Raw genomic sequence first — 19329 nt, 5'->3', positions numbered from 1 at the left:
TGTCAGCGAAGGATTCAAGAGTTAAGAGCTGGGAGAGGTCACTTACTGATCACCATTATGGGCAAAAGACTCAAAAGAGTGAGAAGTAAAATAATCTTAAAAACACCTTTCCCCTACCCCTCCTTCCTTCCAGTTTCTACCTCCTCCCCCCCAGCGGTGCAGAGAAGTGCAGTTACGGTCAGTTGTTGTTTCTGCCACTGCTCAGGGAGAGGAGTCCCTCCCACAGGAGACAGTCCTTGATGGACCTCTGCAGTGTCAGTCCATCCCTTGGGCAGCAGCTCTTCTCAAACTGCTGTCCCGTGGGTCACTCCTCCATGGGGTGCAGTCCTTCACCAATGAGCTGTATTGACGTGGGTCCCCCCCAGGGGCCACAAGTCCTGCTTGGGAAAAACCTGCTCCAGTGTGGGCTTCCCTCTCCATGGGCTGCAGGTCCCCAGCAGGACCATGCTCCATCATGGGCCTCCCATGGGGTCGCAGCCTCCTTCATGCATCCACCTGCTCCAGCATGGGCTTCTCCATGGGCTGCAGGTGGGTCTCTGCACCCCGATGGTCCTCCATGGGCTGCAGGGGCACAGCTGCCCCACCATGGGCTGCCCCACGGGCTGCAGGGCCTTACCTCTGGTGCCTGGAGCACCTCCTGCCCTCCTTCTGCACTGACCTTGGTGTCTGCATTGTTGTTCCCATTTTCTCACTCCGCTCTTCCCTGGCAGGAATTTTCACTGCTCAATAACTTTCCATTCTTAAATATGTTATCACAGAGGCATTACTATCACTCCTAATTGGCTTGGCCTTGGCCAGCAGCAGAAGGCCAGTCCTGGAGCCGGCTGGCATTGGCTCCACCAGACAGGGGAACCTTCTGGCAGCTTCTAAGAGAAGCCACCCCTGTAGCCCCCCTGCTACCAAAACCCGGCCACAGAAACCCAATACACAGACACATCCTGCTGAGGATGCTGGAGGACAAATGCTTGACTTCATCCTGAGGTGTACTAAGCCACTAAGAAGGAATGATTTTAAGTGATGGGGAGAAGTAACAAAACACATTCATATGAGCTGATTATTTCCTATAAAATTTGCAGCACTCCCTCCTTTATTTTGCAAAAGTTAGTTAGGCATAAAATATACAAGGTTTCATAACAGGTGTCTTTTAAAATCTGCCTATTGGAGACCACATCAGAGATGCGCTCCAGTATAAAGTGTCACATGTACTGATAGAAATTTCTTAAGACTTTTTCTCCTCAGCTGTATTTTCAGTAATAGTACCTGCTGTTGTAGTAAGAGCAGACACACTGGAAGTCTGTTTTACCAAATTCTTAGCTGATACAGCTGATTCCAGAATGCTGCAGCTCCCTCTGACATGTAGTTCTCTCCCATTTAGTTAACAGGAAAGATGAGCTTTTTCTTTAATGTGAGAATTGGCTGTGGCATCTGCTTCTCTGCATTCCGCTCACCAGTTTTTCTGCTCACTTCTCGATTCACCGCTGTCAGGATGCTGACAACATTTTCTCCTCTGCAAAGACACAAATACATTTTGTATTAGGGAGGTAGTTAACAGGAAAAATACCACATTCTCATCTGTCACAGGAAAAATACCACATTCTCATCTGTCTCAATCTATACCAGTGCTAATGGCTCCTGTTTCAAATAGGCTCCAGTTAGCTAAGCTGCTTTGAACAGCCTGCATGGTTTTGCTCTGTCCTACATTACTGTTTTCACTCTGAGTGATCACTCCCATTGCATATCATCTATCTCTGCATCCAAATAAAATCCCTGTCATTTAGAAGGAAAATATGGGTGTTGCCAAAAATAAGCTTATGGAAACATAGGTACCGAGGACAGCGGGACTCCAAGTGCTGGCACAACGCCTGTATGTACCAGGTCCCCTCCCTTGGACTTCTGTAGGAAACGTAATCTTGCAAGGTAGCCATGCCCAAGAGGAAGTCTGCCTCTGCAGGGATGCAGTCGAGCTGAAATCTCACATCTCTTTCCACAGAAGCATCTTCCTCTGCAGAATCTGCTTCAATGGTCACGCCTTTATGGAAAGCATTACCTTGGCAGGCCTGAATAAAAAAGACTTTTGGTTTTCCAGCAAGTGAGCGGCAGTTCTGTACAGTGAAAGAAGTGGTCAGTTCCCGGATAGGTACTTCCTGCCCATCAACACCATATATAATGCCTTTTTTCCCATGAGACAGGATACAGCAAACAAAACAGTCTTTGTCCTCGTGGTCCTCACACCGGAAGATGTTCACAGTCTTACGGATTTCGTCTGCAGTGAGGTCTCTGTATTCTTCTATTCTAAAATGAAGCTTGCTAAAGACATTTCTCAGAGCCGCTGGAAGGTAAACAGAAGGGAAATTGGAGACATTTCATTATATGAAAGTTGGACTATGCAATAGCAAATTGTATTTCTAGAGGTAATTGATTTATTTTTTTTCAGATCCTGCTACATGACTACATCCAAGTAGTTACACTGCTGGTCTGAAAATAATCGAGTAGTCTAATCACTAATCATCTCTCTACTGAGTTCCCTTAATTGTCATTAGAAGGCATCCTTGCAATCTTGCCTCCATCTGGAAAGCATACGGAACTATTAAGAACGCTGTATCTCTTTCCCCCACCCACCTTACAGCTAGTCCTTTTGGCTCTCAAAACGTGTTGGACAGTGCAGTTGCTTCAGTTGCTTTACCCAAGAGGAAAGCACTACCCATCTGGGAGGTACCCCCATCACAGGAAGAAAAACCTTGGCTCTGACTCTCGAATTAAGTTGGATTCAGTTCAGTCGGGGGAGGCCCATTGATAGATTTTATCTCTTGGCATAGATAGTGCAAATACACTGATCTGACAGATCCTAGGACCTGCCATGAGCTCTGCTGCTGCAGGACAGCCTGCTAAAAGCAGGGCCTCTGAATACCAACATCCTCCCTCCTTTTTTTTTTTTTTTAAAGTTGGATCTTAAATAATTAACACCCAAGTCTCATTCAGCAGCAGATCTGTTTCCAATTCTGCGTATTGTAATAGTAGTGTGCACAAAGCTGATGCAAAGACAGCCTAGCTTGTAAAGTCCAGGCTCAGGTTGCTGTTTAAGGTTGCAGTAAACTCAGGAAAAGTGCAAAATACTGGCAAATTGTTCTGTGTCAACCAGTAAAAGCTTGAGTTGATTAGGGCTTGTAAGCACAGTAAACAGAACTACTGAGCCACTACAACAGAAGTATCCCAGAAAGGGAACACTGGAATTCAGATCTTTAGTATAGAAAAAGAAACAAGGTTTCTGTTTTTGAAGATTCGCAAACTCCTCTTTAACATTCACTGTACCTGCATCCACGTCTGTCCCGTTCCGGTCCCTCAGGTATTTGTGTTCCAGCACAGCTTCCCTAGCTTTTGCAAAATTGTGATTATTCAGGATGAGGCACACTCCACAGGGTCGGCTAGTCATTTTGTAAGCCTCAAGCTGTTGAAAAGAAAGACTGCTGGTGAAACTACTGTGCTTTCCTCCAGGGCGCAGCAGGCTACAGAGCCAGGTGCTTTCCTCTCCAGGCAGCCCTCTCTATACAGCTTTGCTCCCAGGACCTGGCAGTGCAGTGTCCCACTGCCTTTGGGAGTCTGAGCATTGTCATGCTCAGCCCAGAGCGGGTGCTGCCTTCACCCACAGCTCCGTGCCAAGCCACCTGCCAACTGTGTATTCCCTGGTATAATAAACTCAGCCTGCCTTGCTCCCCTTGCAGATGATTGTGAAGCTGTAACACTGCAGCAGCTGTGCCTGTGACAGAGCCACAGAATAATGGATGTAGAGTGGTGCATTCTTCTTTCCAGACCATACTTTTAACAGTTGGTCTATAATAACTGTTCACTTCATGGAGGGGTGATTTCTTCAATGACAAAATGATGATGTTTCTAAGAAAATGACATACCTGGGAAGAGATATTACAACTGCCAGGAAATTCAGGTGCCACAGGTAATGCCAGATATCCTTCAGGGCCTCCCATGCTTCCCCTCTCTTCCTCTGTGATAAGCATCTCTTCTTGACCTGAAAAGCATTTATTATTAGTCCTGTATGATACCTATGGGTTACTTCAAGAATAACTAAGGGGGAGAGGCTGTTTTGTTTTACCAAATAGGTTTAATCCATCTTCAATTCTGTTCCACAGGCTGATGTTAATTTTTTCACAGAGACTCTTCAGCACGCTTAGGTTGTCTTTTCCCAGAAGCCCCTTCTTCTCCATCTCAATGAAAATGTCAAGCATTGTCTGGGTAATCAGAAAGGCAGTTTGCTCTTAGGGCACATCCATGCTGCCACGGGGAGTAAAGTTAGAGCATGTGCACCAAAGCTTTAATGTACTGACAGTACATGCAAGCCACAGAGTCAGTTCAGCTGACTGGTAGCTCAGTTGAGACCTCAGCTGAGCCAATTAAACCTAGTTCAGCAAAACCTACCAGTACTGTTAAGTAAAAACATAACCTCAAAACATATTCATTTCCCTTCTCCAGCTCAGAGTTGCCAAGATCTGACACGATCTAACCCAGATCTAATGGTGGTCATACAGGAATATATAATACCATTTTGAATGCTTTCATTCATTTGACTTCCAGTGGCTATCTTCTGCAGTTAGGTGAAACACAAGAATCACTGTACTGACCATCTTAAGCAATGGCAAAAGGAGTATAACCACACAAATATGGTGTAGAGATTGCTGTGAAGCAAAAGGGGACTGAAGGGACAGAAGCTCTTGTCAAACAGTGAGTGGCAGAACACAGTGGTCACCCCAAGGATTTACTAGAACAGCTATCACTAGATGATCATAGTCTATCCTCAAAGTGCTCATTAGACAGAACAAAGTACCCAGCAGGCTGGGACACCATAAGAGCACTGGATCTCCTCCAAGGCTATTTGTAAACTCCAAGCTCCCTGGCCTAAGCCTTCTTAAGGATCTGCTGCTTAGATCTGTATTTTCTGCACTTGGAAATGAAAAAAACCAAAATCATAAAATAATATCCACAGCAGGTGGTTTTCTGTATTTGATAATGGCTTAGAAAGCAGCAAAGAAAAACCAGTTGGGCAAGAGGAGTGACTATGCTCATCAGTCTTTCATTGATTAAAGCCACTGAGTGCCCTGAGCCTCGTGTGGTGCTTGGATGTGACACCCTCAGTGCCTGGCACACTGGCTGTGACATGGCTGCAAAGGCTGTACCCAACACCAGCACAGACAAGTCCCATGTGCCCCAGGGCCACCCTTTTTCTTGTGGTGTTTTCACCTTAAGAGTGACGCCATAAAGAAGAGATCCATTCCCCCACGGGCAAACCTATTTCCTCTATGGATTATAATAATCATTTTAAAAAGTATTAAATAAATTCTTACAGTCTCAGGGGTTAGCTTGCTTTTTGGTAATTCTCCATCCAAAAGTAACTTGAAAGACATCAGCTCATCTTTGGTGATGTCTTCTGAGAGCTGAAAGAGCAAGTATCTAGAAAGAGAAGTGGAGGGAACTGTTTCATTGCGTTCGCAAGCATGTCCCTGAGCACAATTTAACACTACTGCACTGCCCCTTTCGCCCAGTCCGCCCCCCGCACAACCCGGTGTCCTCCCTTCTGCCGGGCTGAAATGCCACCTTCCCGTACAGCCTGTTTCTGCTTTCTCCTGGGAGCCGCTCGGGTGCAGCCGGAGCTCAGCGCGGCGTTCAGGGCAGGAGAAGGCTCTGCCCGGCCCGCCCGGGCGGGCGGCGCTCCCGGCCCGGCCCGCACTCACCTGTAGGGCGGCACCCGCGCCCCGCCCGGGCGGGCAACCTGCAGCTCCCGCTCCACCTGCTCCCGGCTGGAGCCCAGGTGCGCAGCCAGGAGGTCGATCCTCCCGATGCGGTAGAGCAGCTCCCTGAGGAAGGCCAAGTTCCCCGCCTCCAGCGCGCCCCTCTCCTGCAGCGCTTCGAACAAGTCGTGCGCGCTCCGGGCGGCTTCCAGCCTCCTCCTGGGGACGTGCTCCCGGCTCAGGAACTTCAGCGCCGCCAGCTCGGCCTCGTCCAGCTCCTCGCTGACCGCCAGCAGCTCCCACCGGGGCAGCTCCATGGCCCGCCCTCCGCCGCGGCCGGACTGGGCGCTTCCTGCCTCCGCCGGGACGGGCCGGGCCCAGTCCCGGGGCGGGGCGGGGCGGAGGCGGGGCCGAACCCCGGGGCGGGGCTTCCCTCTGGATTTGAACATCCGGAGCGAGACAACATTATTTCCACCTCGGAAGCTAACAGTCCTCCCTAACTCTTCTAACTGTTTTCCTTTTCCAATAGGATCCCTCTGATCTTGCCTGCTTTCAGCTTAAGCCTGCAGGATTTCAAATCACCAACTTCTCTTTCCTACCAGCCTTCTGGCTCCACTTTCTATGGTAGTGCTTCGGCTGCCTAAAAACAAAACACAAAATTAAGTGCCAGGATTATTTGGTGACAACATTTGGCCTCCCAGACATGAGTTGGGAGGAAAGAAAAGGAAGGACAGGCAAAGTAAAAAACAAAGCTGAGGGCCTTTAGAGGGGAAAGGAAATTGTCTCTCACCATTCTGTAAACTGTGCTACAGAGGAAAACCAGAGTTAGGAAATTGCAGAACCAACTTTCTTCTTACCACTCAGTGCAAGAGCCATCCTGCTGCAGGTGTGTGTGAGCATACTTTGCTCAGAACCATAAAACTCAAAATGTGTTTTCTCCTTCCCCAGTAGCTGCATGAGCCACATATAAGTTCACAGTATGGCTGTTTTCTGCAGTCCTTTAGGGCACTTTGACAAGTTTTCTCTTTCTTTTTCATCAGCAAGAGATAATAGTAACTATAAAAGTGGCCTGATTTTAACAGATATAATAAAACACCAAGCCAATTTAATGACAGGGTGTGACTGACCAGCACCCCCCCCCCCCACACACACACAGTGGAGACAGCTCAGAGGGCAAAAAGGCAAAGGGCAAAAAACATATGATCTCAGGGAAGACAGATCATAAAGAAAGTTCCATTTACCTCAACATCAGGGAGATGGGAGGGTAACCTTACTTTTAGAGAAGACATCTACACTTGGGAATCACCAGGTACCCTGAGACAATTAATGAGGAATAATGTCTTCCTGAGCTAGCAAAATGAGCACGGGGGGTGTGAATATGTGGTTCTACCCAACCCAACATAAAAGTATAAGACCTGGAAAACTGATAAAAATACTTAAACTTTGAAAAGAGCAATGGGCTTGAGCTGGCTTCAACCCACAGGTTCCACCACGACTGGGGATGTCGAATGTCATGATGGTGAGCATACCTATGTATCTCTCTCACCCTACTAAATGAAAATCCTGTGTAGCACCAAATACACCAAAAAAGTAAATTTAATATCCAACTCCTCCTCATATAAAAGAGCTGAAAGAACTTGGTCTGAGTGTATTGAACTCTGATAGACAGAAATATGAGAAATAAAATCACAACTTCACTTCTGGAACAGCTACCACCGTTCAGCAAGTTTCTCCCAGAGGGAAGTTATTTAATTTAATCTATTTCCTTTTCATAAAGCAACATCCACTAATCTAATCTAACTTCATATCAGGGTCTCACTGATGAAAACATTATAAAAAATGTAAATAAATTGTTGCCACATTTCCTAAATGGTTAACCAAGTATCAGCCACAGAACCGCACCATAACTGGTAACAGCTTCTCGTAACTTTTGCTGCAGTATCATTTACATAGTGCTTGTAATGTCTATTTATTATTTATGAAACCAATGTGAACAGAGCTGTAATTCTAAGAACAGGCAATCTCTCTTTTACTTGGAAGGTGAAAAAGCAAAAGGGGAGCAGAAAGCAACTACTAACACATTGCGTGGAATCAGGAAAAAATATTCGCTTCCAGAAGGATTGAATAAAGGGCCCTCCTTTATGGCTAGACGTGGATTTCCAAAAAATCCAAACTGAAAAAAGCAGAAGTTACCACGTGTCTCAAATTCATCCTTTATCTTTTTATAAACTCAAAAGGGATGTAGCTGTTAGTATCCCATAGAGCTCCTACATAATACCTACACATTACTGAAGATGCAAGATAAGAATGGCCTCACTGGCATTAGCTGCCATTATCATGACAGTCCTGAACTTATTCTTTCCTACCATCTCTCCAGCTGCTGTTGAAGAGATATCAATCTGCTACCCCTTGGGATGGCTCCCATGAGACACTCCAACAAGAGCAAAATTACTTCTGCTGAGGTAAAAGTGTTTGTCATGTTGACTGTCCCTTAGACAGTCCATCCAACAAAGGAACACACCACAGACCAAGGTGATGTAAAAAACAAGACAATTTATTACAACAGAAACAAGAGTAAAAAGAACTTCCTTCCAGTGTTCAGCCATTCATGACACACTGGCCCCTGGAAGTGCTGAGAAAAAATCCAATTAGAACCTTTACTGTTAAAAAGCTTACACCAAAATGCTGCTTAGCCAAGTAAATTAATAACATAAAACAAACTAAATATCTGGAGGAAAAGAACCATTGTATTATCATAATCATGGTTTTTTTGGTCCTTCTGGATCAGGATGTTATTTTCCATGAAAAATTATAGCTTCCAAAGATAGAACTCTGGGTAAGGCAGTTACAACCCTACACATGCTTCCTCACCAGAAACCCAGACCGAATATACTCCACTGCCGCTGCAGGACAAAAAGCCAGATCCGTACTCTTCCACAGCCTTACCCAACTGCCACAGATCCAGGTGGCAGAAGACTGATTAAATATAGAAATTTTAAAATTTAGGTCCTATGGGTCCTTCAAGGACTGGGGCTAATTGCACAGATCTAGATAATTTCTCATATAAAAACTCTTCCCTGTGGAAGCCTAAACTGATTGCATTCTTATTTTTCTACTTTTTACTTGACTGTCCTTGTGGAATTTCGAAGATCAGTTGCTTCCGTAGTGTTGTTATTATCTGTGGCATCTGCTTCTCTAATTTTCCTCCTGGCATCTGATTCCATACTTTAAATTCTTTTCCTCCCACTTCCTTGTTCACTGTTGTCAGGATGGTTAGGAGATCGATGCGGCTTGAACAAAAATGAAGAAAAGTCCCATTGAAATACGTGGTACTTGCAGGTCAGCCAATAAGGTGATCTATGTTTGCTCCAATAAAGTGGTATCTCTGGGGTGACTGGAATCCTGCCCCACCCTACCTGTCACTGAAATTGCACACTCCATTGTATAACAGCAGGATTCAGTATGTTTGAGGGAATAAAAGCAACCTCCGTGTAGCATTGCTTTACCAGCAAACACAGTCTCCTGCTTTAGTTATAGTCAGAAGAGAACACCAAGATGAAACAGGGCCAAACCTATACATTCTGCATGTCTTCTTCTGGACATCATGAGAGAGCGATGTCTGAAGGGAAATTCTATGTTCTAAATCAAATTTATGAGAGGATGGGAGGAAGGCAACAATGAAAATTATGACTAAAGAACACTGACTATTTTGTCTGTGCAATCACTCAACAAATTCACTTTTATCAAGTGTCACTGGAAAAAAAATCATTTATCAGTCAAAAAATGTTAAAAAACACACATACACATACACACACTTGTTTTTGTGTAATGCTTCAGCATTACAACCCTGGTTTTGTCACAAGGAAGCCATTTATACTTTGGCTCATCTGTAGAAGAATAAAAATGCCCAATTCCAAAATAATTACTATTCTCCACTGTCCTGCAGGTGAAAAACGTTATATAGCAAAAATGCAAAACACTGATGTTTCAGCACAGCATGCTTCAGTATGTATGTCTGCAATACCCCAAATGTACAAGAATTAAAAACAGTACTTACAGTGGGCAAAGCAACTCCATCTTGTCACAGAGGCATTGAATGTAAACACTGCCAGTCTCACTATTCCGGAAGGACAAATAGTCTTCCACTGTAGACATGCCAACCAGAATATCAGCCAGATCAGGAATGGAAGTCAGAGGAGTAGCATCCGTCCCAAGATGTCCAGAAAAGTCTGATTCTACTGGAACAGCTGGATGACCAACAGAGCCTTGGCAAGCCTGGATGAAAAACACCTTGGGTTTGCCAGCAAGAGAGGGACAATTAGATCCACTGAAGCAGGAGACTAAATCTCTAATATTTACTAGCTCATCATCAATGCCTTTTATTTTGTGTTTTTCACCATGGGAAAAAATGAAGCAAACAAAACAGTCCATGTTTCTATGATCTCTTTTGCTGTATTCTTTAACTTTCTCATATATTTCTTTTGCTTCCAGATCCATGTGCTCAATTGTCTCAAACTGAAGCCACTTAAAGACCCTCTTCACAGCCTCTGGGAAAAAAAGTCAGAAGGAACTTGTTAAACATAAACAGTGACAAGAAAGATGCAGAAACATCAGTGTCTGTGTGGCAGATCAGATATTAGCAGAAGTGTTCAGATACCACCCATAAACTCACCTGGACTGACTCTTAGCCTGCCAAATCCTATTAGAAAAATCCATGCCTAATTTGCCTCATTTTATCTTTTTACACACAGCTGGGTTAAGTATCATGCTATCTAAAATAAAACCAGGTTTCAGATTATTATGATGTATAGGTACGAGTTAGTGAAGTTCACTGTGTTAAAGCAAGCTTTAACTGTGTGTTGCATAACAACCTCAGATGCCTAAGAACAACACTTGGTGAGTTGAAGAAGTACCACCTCTTTAGAATGACAAAATCGGCCACCCTCAAACTAAATAGGTCTCTCATTCTGCGAAAATTATCAACGCAGCAAGAAGGAAGGCAGAGTAACCTGCTCACAAATGCTCTGAAGACTTCTCAGCAAATGGTGACTTAATTGTTGTGTGAGCTGTGAGAAAGAAACTGGGAAGGAAGAAGCCTGTACATGGGCTGGATGGAGTTAAAATATCCTTGATGTGTCCTTTCATGAAACAGATTTTACTTTTTTAAGATAAACTCTTATCTTAAAAGTGACTTGCAGGAAGACAGGCTTTAAGGAAAATTACAGAGCATTTCTTTGATCTTTGAAAATAATTTAAGGACTTAAAAATATTTTTCTATGATAGCTAAGAATTAAAAACAATCAAAAAGTGAAAAGGTGGAACAGTAATCCCTCCTTCTCTACTTGGTAGATATAACCAAATGCTTTTTACCTACAACAAAAAGCAGATCCTTCTTTAAGCCATCGGCTAAACTGTTGGAAGTGGCATATTTCCAATTTCTACAGTGACTGCCCCTGCAGTTACTCTGAAGGCCAAGGAGTACAGTGGACATGATTCTTCCTCACAGGAAAGATTAGATAATTGTCTTGGAGAATTATTAGAGAAAAAAGCAAATCAGTAATTGGATTAAAAAGTACTTACCTCCATCTTTCACTGTTCCTTTTCTGTTGCAATGCGGATTGTTAAAAATGTGGTTGTTAAGAATCACACAGTAACCACGGGGGTTATTTTTCATCTTATATGTTTCCACAGGCTGTGGAAACAAAAAAATCAGGTAAGAAAGCAATGCCAAGCATTCAAAAGGGAAATACACTATACACAGATTATTGGTCCTTCATTACCCAAGGACAAAAATTGCAAGGGCTGAGAAACAAGAAAGGAAAAGCCTAAGAATATAATCTAGCTACAGAGGAGAGGAATTTGCATTGTCTCCCTGAATCCCTCCTCCACTCTCTCTGTGGTGAGGATACGATTTTGATATGGGAGCAAGTGAGTATTCAGAAATACAAGTTTGCATGTGCAGAGGAAAAATTCCTGCACCCTACCCTCTAGTGGTCCTTGTGGGATTCTAGTGAGGTAGCAAGTTCTGCTGTTCTCTTCCCATCTGTCCAGGAATGTCCCATCCAGGACTTTAATGTCACTGTCTCCATTATCATTAAGACAGGTTTTCTTCACACAACAGCTTCATTTATTACTTAAAATGTTGCTGACAGTCCTGTCCCCAGAAAGGAAGAGGTCTTGGTCTTGTTTGGAAAATAGGAATTGTTCCAAGGCCTACATATAAAGCCAGAACCCCTCCCTCTCAGCTGTTCTACCTGCTTAGTCTTAAGAATTTATGCTCCCTCTCCCAGAAGTTTGGATAAATAATTTAAAGGTTATCTTCAAGTATTTCTCACCAGGTGTGTTGTCTTCCCCTCTGCTCCTTGTTCCCCTGGATGCAGAGAAACAGACACAGGATAGTGGAGTTCTTCTTTAGAATAATTTTCTTAGAAGGAAAAGATAAACAGAATGTTTTAGGATTTACTGTTTGGGTGATGCAAAATGCCAGCATAATGGAAGATCTCCTCAAAGCAACAAAACACTTATTTGAATACAACTTTCTGAAAAAAATTTTAAGAAATCATCAAATCCATGACTCTACCCAAGAAGCTAAATCACAGTGCCCCTTTAACAAGTTACACAGATATGTTTAAATGAAATTTAATTGTCAAGGCAACAAGATCCACACGACATACTCTTTTTCTACTTATCAAGGGGGACAAAATAGTAACAACACTACTAAAAAGCCATTCCCTGACACAGGACTTAATTACTCTAACCGCCCTTGGCAATTTTCTTCTGCTCTTTTAGAGACAACAGTAGAGGTCAGCAGCACAAAGACATGCAGGGGAAACTACTCTGCAGCTCTGCAGGGAACTGTACGGGCTGTATAAATGTGTCTAAGAAGACTCATGTCCTGAATCATTCAAAAGGAAGTTATGAGGAAAATAGGTCTCAGTTGCTACTGAGTGAGACATCCTGTTTTCCAAAGAGTAAGGCCCGGCTGTGGTTTCAGAAGGCACCACCTCAGCTGCAACAGTCCAGATATACTGAAGTCCTTGAAATTTCCCATGTGGTTACAGAAAGCTACACTTTAGCCAAGTACTGGATCTTCAGGGACTTTGACTAAGAACAAACATCCTGGCTAACAGAGGGTAATGCTGACAATCTCCCAGTACAAGTTTCCCTAAGTCAACTGTCACTGCCAGTCTCTTTCAGTGACTGAAAAGCTATGCTGGTCCAAAACCAGCACTGCACTTTTTCCTGAACAGATAAATTGCATTTAAGGCAAAGAAGAGGGAGAAGAAGACCATTTACAAGGCACAGAACATGTTTCAAGGACAGATACAAGAAGGTATGATGGGATAATGAAGTAGCAGAAAACTTCAGAAACCAGAGGTTTCTAGAGGTGCTCTGCCTGTCCCAGGATACTGTAAGGTCTCCCTCTCATCTTTAGACTTCTAAGCTGTCAATGATGGAGCCAAAAAACCCATAAAAGACCCCAGCTCTATTATTAAACAGTAGATTAAATAAATTTACCTTTCTTTTTTTCTTCATAGATATCAATTTTTTTCTTTATGTCAGCTCTAAATTGCTTTAATATATCTTTCAGCGTTGTCAGGTCATCTTCTTTAATTATCCTATTTCTTTCCATTTCCAGAAAAACCTGCAACATTGACTGGTAGAACAAGAACACATAACCCAAACTCAGTAACTGCAGGCACCTCTGGACAGAGCACAAGACAACATCCTCACTCACAGAGACTGACCAGTTAAAGAACAACTACTTTTTCCTCCAAACCTCATTAAAAGAAGGATCATGATGCAACTGAATAAATGCATCACTGAGGTGAGGACAGGGTGAATTGAAATTGCCAATGGCTGGGTTATCCTGCTTTGTTTCAGCAGCACAAAGCACCAGCTGTGGGTAACAACATGGCATCCTGTTGTGCCTTTGTGTTCTGATGAAGGGCTGTTAAGTCCTTTAACTATGCCATTTTACATTTTCTGTTACAGAAAAGGTGTTCAGGGCTAATTTTGTTTATTAAAGCTCAACAGTCCACAAAGTTGGAAGTAAATCTGCTAATATTCCTCTAGGTGCCACAATACACAAATAGGTTTTGTAAGAAAGCTCCTTAATAATACCAAGCATTTTTATAACACTGTTCATTATTTACAAGTGTTAAACTAGCTCATTAAAACTCTTAATACCTTTGAGGAGAAGTTAACAAAATGCCATTACTCCAAATTACAATAAAGAAGAAAATTTACTCAATGACAAAAATTTGTGGTCGAACTCACACTAGAGCTCAATTTTCTGTCTCCAAAACATTGTTTTTCCTTTAGCAAACATCACTCTTCTTAGATACTGTAAATGCCTTATAAATGTCTTATAAATATCAAGCAAAGATTAAAGGAAGAGCTTGATGGATTTTGCAAGAAGAAAAGATTAGGGAGACAGGTGGTAGAGAGAAAATAAGACCAGGACAGCAAAAAAGGGCAGAGAAAAGATACCATGAAGAAAATCAGGGTCCATTCTTTCACAGCACATCACAATTCTTTCAACAACAGATTTTCATGAGAGCAGACTGCTTGCTCTTTCCTCCCTTCCTACAAGAACTAGCACGCTCTGAACTAGCCTTGCAAAACTTCTCAAGATCACTTTTCATACAGCATTATCCTGGAGCTTGTTCTTAGGTAATTTTTTTTGGAGCAGGAACTTCACATTTTTGACATCTTCTGGAGTCAAGTCCTCTGCAATTCCATATAGCAGCTGCCTGACAATAAAGAATAGAGAGACTGTTCAAGAAAGTTATAAGAAGTAAACACCACAATTACACGTTTGAATCGCAAAATGTAAAACTTGCTATGGGAGGAATTCATGCTGTAATAAATACAATTATGCTGGGATATTCATAAGACAACAGTGCAGACAGAAAACAAGACACTACACAACTGAACTGTTGTACATTTTGTGTGCAACATTTTGTGTTACTGTTTCTCTGCTTACCTGTAAGCTGACACCTTTGCCCTGCCTTGGACCTGCAGCTCTCTCTCCATCTGCTCCCGGCTGGAATCCAGGTGGGTAGACAGGAGGTCCATCCGACCGATCCAGTAGAGAAGCTCCCTGAGAAAGGCCAGGTTCCCTGACTCAATCATGTCTTTCTCCTGCAGCACTTCGAAGAAGGCCTTGGGCTCCTGGATGGCTTCCAGCTTCCTCATGGGAATGTGATCCAGGCTGAGGAACTTCAGTGCCACCAGTTCATCTGTGACCAAAGCCTCGGAAACTTCAAAAAGGAGTTTGTGGAAGTCTGTACTCATTTCACATCAGGATTTGGATCTAAATACAAACAGCAGTTGATTTCATTTGTCAGTGACAGTAGTGCAATAACATTGATTTATATAAAAGGTATCACACCATGTAGAATAGCCCAAAATAATGCAATCAGAAGTACTTCAGTAGAGAGAGGCTGCCTTTGCTATTATAGCTTTGATGCTTTGCTCTTTTGGACTTAACAAGGAGTATTAAAACCTCTGTAAAAGTGACAGTAACAGAGAAAGTCATGGATTGTTCTTGCTTCCTATGGTGTGTCTAGGCAGTAGGAAGTACCAATGTACAGGATGTACAATCCTGGCAGGCTGCTGCTGGTTTTGTTTGGGCTTTGGGGGTTTTTGATATTTGATCACATTTGGGAGCAACAGCCACTTGCCAATCTGAAATATAGACTATGTAATAAATGAGACTGCCAAGTTTTACACCATAACAAAGGTTTTACATGGTAACAAAGCTAAAGAGTCCACAGGAGTATAACTGCTCTAAGCTATCTGGCTTCTCCTTTCTTTTTACACTGCTTCTGATGATGGTCAGCATACCCAAAACATCTCTTCCTGTTTTGGTTTATCCACATCAAAATAAAACTCAGTTCCCAGCTCTCAATCAATTTGTAGTATTAAATACAGATCATGTCAACCCTTTTAAAAAGGCTATAAGAATTCTTATAAAATTACCTCTGTTTCACTGAGCATGAAATACCACCTCCCTTCCCCTCCACTTCCTCTATCAGCTTTAGAAATATTAAACTTGGCTTATGGATTCAACTTTTAGCACAAGAGAAAGTTAGAAAATACCAACTGCAAGCCTTGCAACTATCTCACCCTGACACTTAAAGGACCTGCCTCTGCTGATGTCACAACCCAGTGGTAGGGGTGTGATGTTTGTTATAAATTCTTGTCAGGCTGAACAAAGATACCAGAGACGTGTCAGGAACTCACTGTTTTATTGTACCATCATTTTAGCTGCGGCAACCACCACTCAAAGGTGCTGGCTCACAAACCACAAAGGTACTGGCTCACAAGGAACAAACACCTCCCCCTTCCCACAACAAACTTCAAAATTGAGTATGGGGTAGAATGTGATAGAATAGAAAACAAAGAATATCACCAGTCCTTAGATCCTGCATTGGTGCTGCCACGTGGATGGTGTGGAGCTGGGGAAAGAGAGCCAGAGAAAAGAGAGGAAAAAAGAGAGGGGGGGGCTCAATCCACACCCTGTTATAGTTAACCAGGTGCATGCCTCTTATCTAAATTGGACTTTTTGAGCATTTTGTGCCTGTGTGCACAGCCAGCCCTTCCCCAGGAAGTGAGCTGGGGTGGGTGACTGGACACGAGTCTCAGGGTGGAGCAGGGAGTTGGCCCAGATCAGCGCTGTGCCACCTCCACAGCCCTTCTTCTCCAATCACACCTCTCCTGAAGCAATACTCAGAAAGGCTGAGAGAAACCTGGTTCTCTGCAGCTGATACTTAAAGGACCTGCCTCCACTTCCCTCTAGTAAGAGAACCATGTACCACTTTATTCTCTCTGCCTTAGATATGAGACACCTGGGAATCTCTGAAGGGAAACTCAATAGAAATGCCTTCAGAAGAGGTCTCTTGTCCCATTGAGAAACACTGTCACTGGGAGACAGAAAAGCTGACAAGGGCAAATGAAAATTTTCTACTCCTACACTACTGGAATACTATGCAATCCATTTAATCCTATTGCTACTGCAAATGTTTCCATACCAGGGCTGGTAACTCGAAGGTAGCCCAGCTGACTAACTGGTAATAATAATTAGAAGACAATTGTATTTCTCTCTCCTCCAAGGACCACTATACAGCAAAACAGCTTTTTGTGGCATGCTCTTGGTCAGCATTCTGTTAGTTAGCAAGAATGAATGTACAACTGAATCTTAAACCTTTGTCTTCCAAAAAAATGATAAAACAGCAAAATGTGTTGTAACAGCACATATGATTCACTCTCTGCCCCCAAATACCGTTTTCTTTAAATCCAGTCAAACTGAACTCTTAAACAGACTAGAATCCACACCATTCAGCCCATATCACCACAAAAACCACTAGTGTCTGAATCGTGCTACTCACAATTTGATGATTGCAGATCTGACTTTATATTTCTGTATTCACACAGGAAAGAGAAGTGTACTTTCTTGGTAGCTAGTTAGGCAATTATCTTCTTTCTCACATAAATCATGCTTTTTGTTTAAGATACAAGGTATATGCTTACAAAAGAAAATCTTTCTTGTAAAGGGAATTTCCATTTTTATTTCTCAAAGGCTGTAAGTTTCAAACCCATCCAATTATTGCAGTTAGAACACATGTGCCACCTATATACTATGTTTAAGCTTGTCTGTAATTACAGGGAGGACAACTAAAACAATGTTTAACTGCCACTTTCTTTTTCTCCCACTTTACTAAATTGAAGACACAACTGATACAACATGCAAACTGAATAATAATAGTAATTTTACATCACTTACATGGGAGGACAGGCTGGAGGAGTGCTGGAACAACTCTGAAAAAAGTGAGACAGGTACAGTCTCTAAAGTTCCAGGAAAAGTACTGTTGTACGATATCTGTATTGTCACATGACTTACAAGAAGTATGTTAAATAAAATGGTCATAAAGCAGCAGATCCCTACTCCACCTATCACAATTCTAGTTTCAGAAAATTGATTATTGCAGAACTTGTGAGAAAAAAATTGTAAGCCACAACAGTAATCAGGTTTTGCTTTTGTTTTAAGGGGGACACACTAAGCAGCATACTTAGTGCTTTCTAGCATACAGCACAGCTCAGTACTTTCGCTCTCTTATAAAAACCCTGATTAAGAGACAGTGAGGGATGGGTGAATCAATTATATCTTTTAATTTTAAAAGTCTCAGACCCACTGTCCTGCTGTGTCACCAGATCTGCCATGAGTTACCTCCTTTCTCTGAAATCCCTCTCCAATTCACCCTAGACTATTTTCAACTGGAAAATCATTTCCTAAATAAAAAAGAGTCAACTTTTAGCACCAAATTCAGTAGCAGTACTCAGTAAATACAGGGGACTCAACAACTAAACATTCTTTTGAAATTATTTATGTAATATACTTCCCCATTTACAGGAGAATTTAAGCAAGAATTAACTTCTGACATTTTCACCCTCTGAAGTGGAAAGGTTCCCAACATGCTAATCACCAGTCTCTTCCATGCAGCAGGAAATAGGTGAACAGTGGTAAGTAGGGCTACCAGGTCCCAGAAAATTGTGAAGTCAGCATTATGAAGATGGACAGTTAGGAGAGCCAGAATTTGTTAAAATTTTGCAATGAAGACAGTCATTCATTGATTTCAACCTATCTACCTCTACAAACTGAAAATGATAACATACCTTTTGATAGAATGAGGTATACAAATTCCTTCCAAAAGGCTTAGGGTAGTAACAGATCAGAAAACCCGTCCGACTTGTTTCACTGGCACGAGTTGTGCCTTTACCCAAAGGGCCACCACAAGTATGATTTCATCTTCAGGTCCAAAATATGTCTATCTCCATGTCATCTCAAGTCTCAGCAACTCTTTCCCTGGATTAGTTCTTCTGTGTCTTACCTGAATCAAGAGTTCAGTTGCCGTGATCTGCACTGTGCGACAAATACTTGATTGTGGCCTCGCCCTTCATACAGCAGTTTAAGGGACCACCCCTTCCGGTAACATTGTGTCTAAGTTTTACTTTTGATTTCTTCCTTTCTTACCCTTCATGGAAATATTCTTGTCCTTTCGTTAAGTTACAGTCTCTCTAATTTCCCTCAGCTTCCTTGCACCCTGGTTTTGTCCCTCTGGCTTTCTCTAGAACTGTCTCAGTGACCCAATCTTTTCCTTGTACAGCCTGCCAAAAATTCACCTCGCTTAGAAAGGGTGGTCTAGAGGAAATGAAACTGCTGAGGCTACTGACTGCTCAGCAACTGTAGTGACTGTGGCCTCCACTGGCACACAGCAGGACACACAGCTTCTGCACAAAAACCAACAGGAAGGACGGGGTACCAGAAACTTGCGGATGTTACAAATCCCACTTTAAGATTCTGGTCTTCCCAAGACTTCCCAACTTCCCCAACAGACTCTTTTTACACTAGTTTCACTTAAATCTGTCTAAACAGGGGCTGCACAAGACACAACCCTTCCTTAATTCTGTAGGCGGAGAGCACGTGCATATGTTTCTGTGTGCCATCAGTGAGCCTCAACAGCAACCAACCACGTTTGTTTGCTTGTGGGGAGTTGCAAAACTCCCCACCTAAAAATAGTGCAAGCTA

At 42.8% G+C, this 19329-nt stretch overlaps 2 protein-coding genes across 3 annotated transcripts; both read right to left on the bottom strand.

Moving 5' to 3' along the window:
* Positions 1–1054: 1054 nt before the first annotated feature.
* Positions 1055–6075, bottom strand: LOC108639483 (caspase-8). Its single transcript, XM_018071678.1, has 7 exons — positions 5739–6075; positions 5352–5457; positions 4106–4241; positions 3906–4021; positions 3310–3445; positions 1828–2329; positions 1055–1507 (listed from the first exon to the last, which is right to left on the bottom strand). Exons 1-7 carry the CDS (start codon positions 6050–6052, stop codon positions 1372–1374), a joined length of 1446 nt encoding a protein of 481 aa, XP_017927167.1. The 5' UTR covers positions 6053–6075; the 3' UTR covers positions 1055–1371.
* Positions 6076–8274: 2199 nt separating this feature from the next.
* LOC103764212 (caspase-8) lies at positions 8275–18939 on the bottom strand. Of its 2 annotated transcripts, none has more exons than XM_008931105.2 (8): positions 18632–18939; positions 14725–15054; positions 14386–14491; positions 13254–13392; positions 12071–12159; positions 11316–11427; positions 9793–10282; positions 8275–9025 (listed from the first exon to the last, which is right to left on the bottom strand). In XM_008931105.2, exons 2-8 carry the CDS (start codon positions 15033–15035, stop codon positions 8848–8850), a joined length of 1425 nt encoding a protein of 474 aa, XP_008929353.1. In that variant the 5' UTR covers positions 15036–15054; positions 18632–18939; the 3' UTR covers positions 8275–8847. The 2 variants fall into 2 exon arrangements, with proteins under 2 accessions (XP_008929353.1, XP_017927445.1); XM_018071956.1 differs by lacking the exon at positions 18632–18939 and adding an exon at positions 15723–15968.
* Positions 18940–19329: the final 390 nt, after the last annotated feature.

This window comes from Manacus vitellinus, unplaced genomic scaffold (assembly GCF_001715985.3).
Source record: "Manacus vitellinus isolate BGI_N305 unplaced genomic scaffold, ASM171598v3 scaffold_20_pilon, whole genome shotgun sequence".
NCBI classification, from domain to species: domain Eukaryota; kingdom Metazoa; phylum Chordata; class Aves; order Passeriformes; family Pipridae; genus Manacus; species Manacus vitellinus.
The sequence above is the reverse complement of the archived record's forward strand: the minus strand, read 5'-3'. Positions and strand labels throughout refer to the sequence as shown.

Excerpts from the sequence above, each read along its gene's own strand:
- LOC103764212 (XM_008931105.2), bottom strand. The coding sequence starts at position 15,035 with ATGAGTACAGACTTCCACAAACTCCTTTTTGAAGTTTCCGAGGCTTTG. Across the intron at positions 12,160-13,253 it reads CTATGAAGAAAAAAAGAAAG|AAAATTATTCTAAAGAAGAA; the intron begins GTAAATTTATTT and ends TTTCCTTCTAAG. Across the intron at positions 9,026-9,792 it reads ATGGAGTTGCTTTGCCCACT|CCGCATCGATCTCCTAACCA; the intron begins GTAAGTACTGTT and ends TTTTTGTTCAAG.
- LOC108639483 (XM_018071678.1), bottom strand. The coding sequence starts at position 6,052 with ATGGAGCTGCCCCGGTGGGAGCTGCTGGCGGTCAGCGAGGAGCTGGAC. Across the intron at positions 3,446-3,905 it reads GTTGTAATATCTCTTCCCAG|CTTGAGGCTTACAAAATGAC; the intron begins GTATGTCATTTT and ends TCTTTTCAACAG. Across the intron at positions 2,330-3,309 it reads CGGGACAGACGTGGATGCAG|CGGCTCTGAGAAATGTCTTT; the intron begins GTACAGTGAATG and ends TTTACCTTCCAG.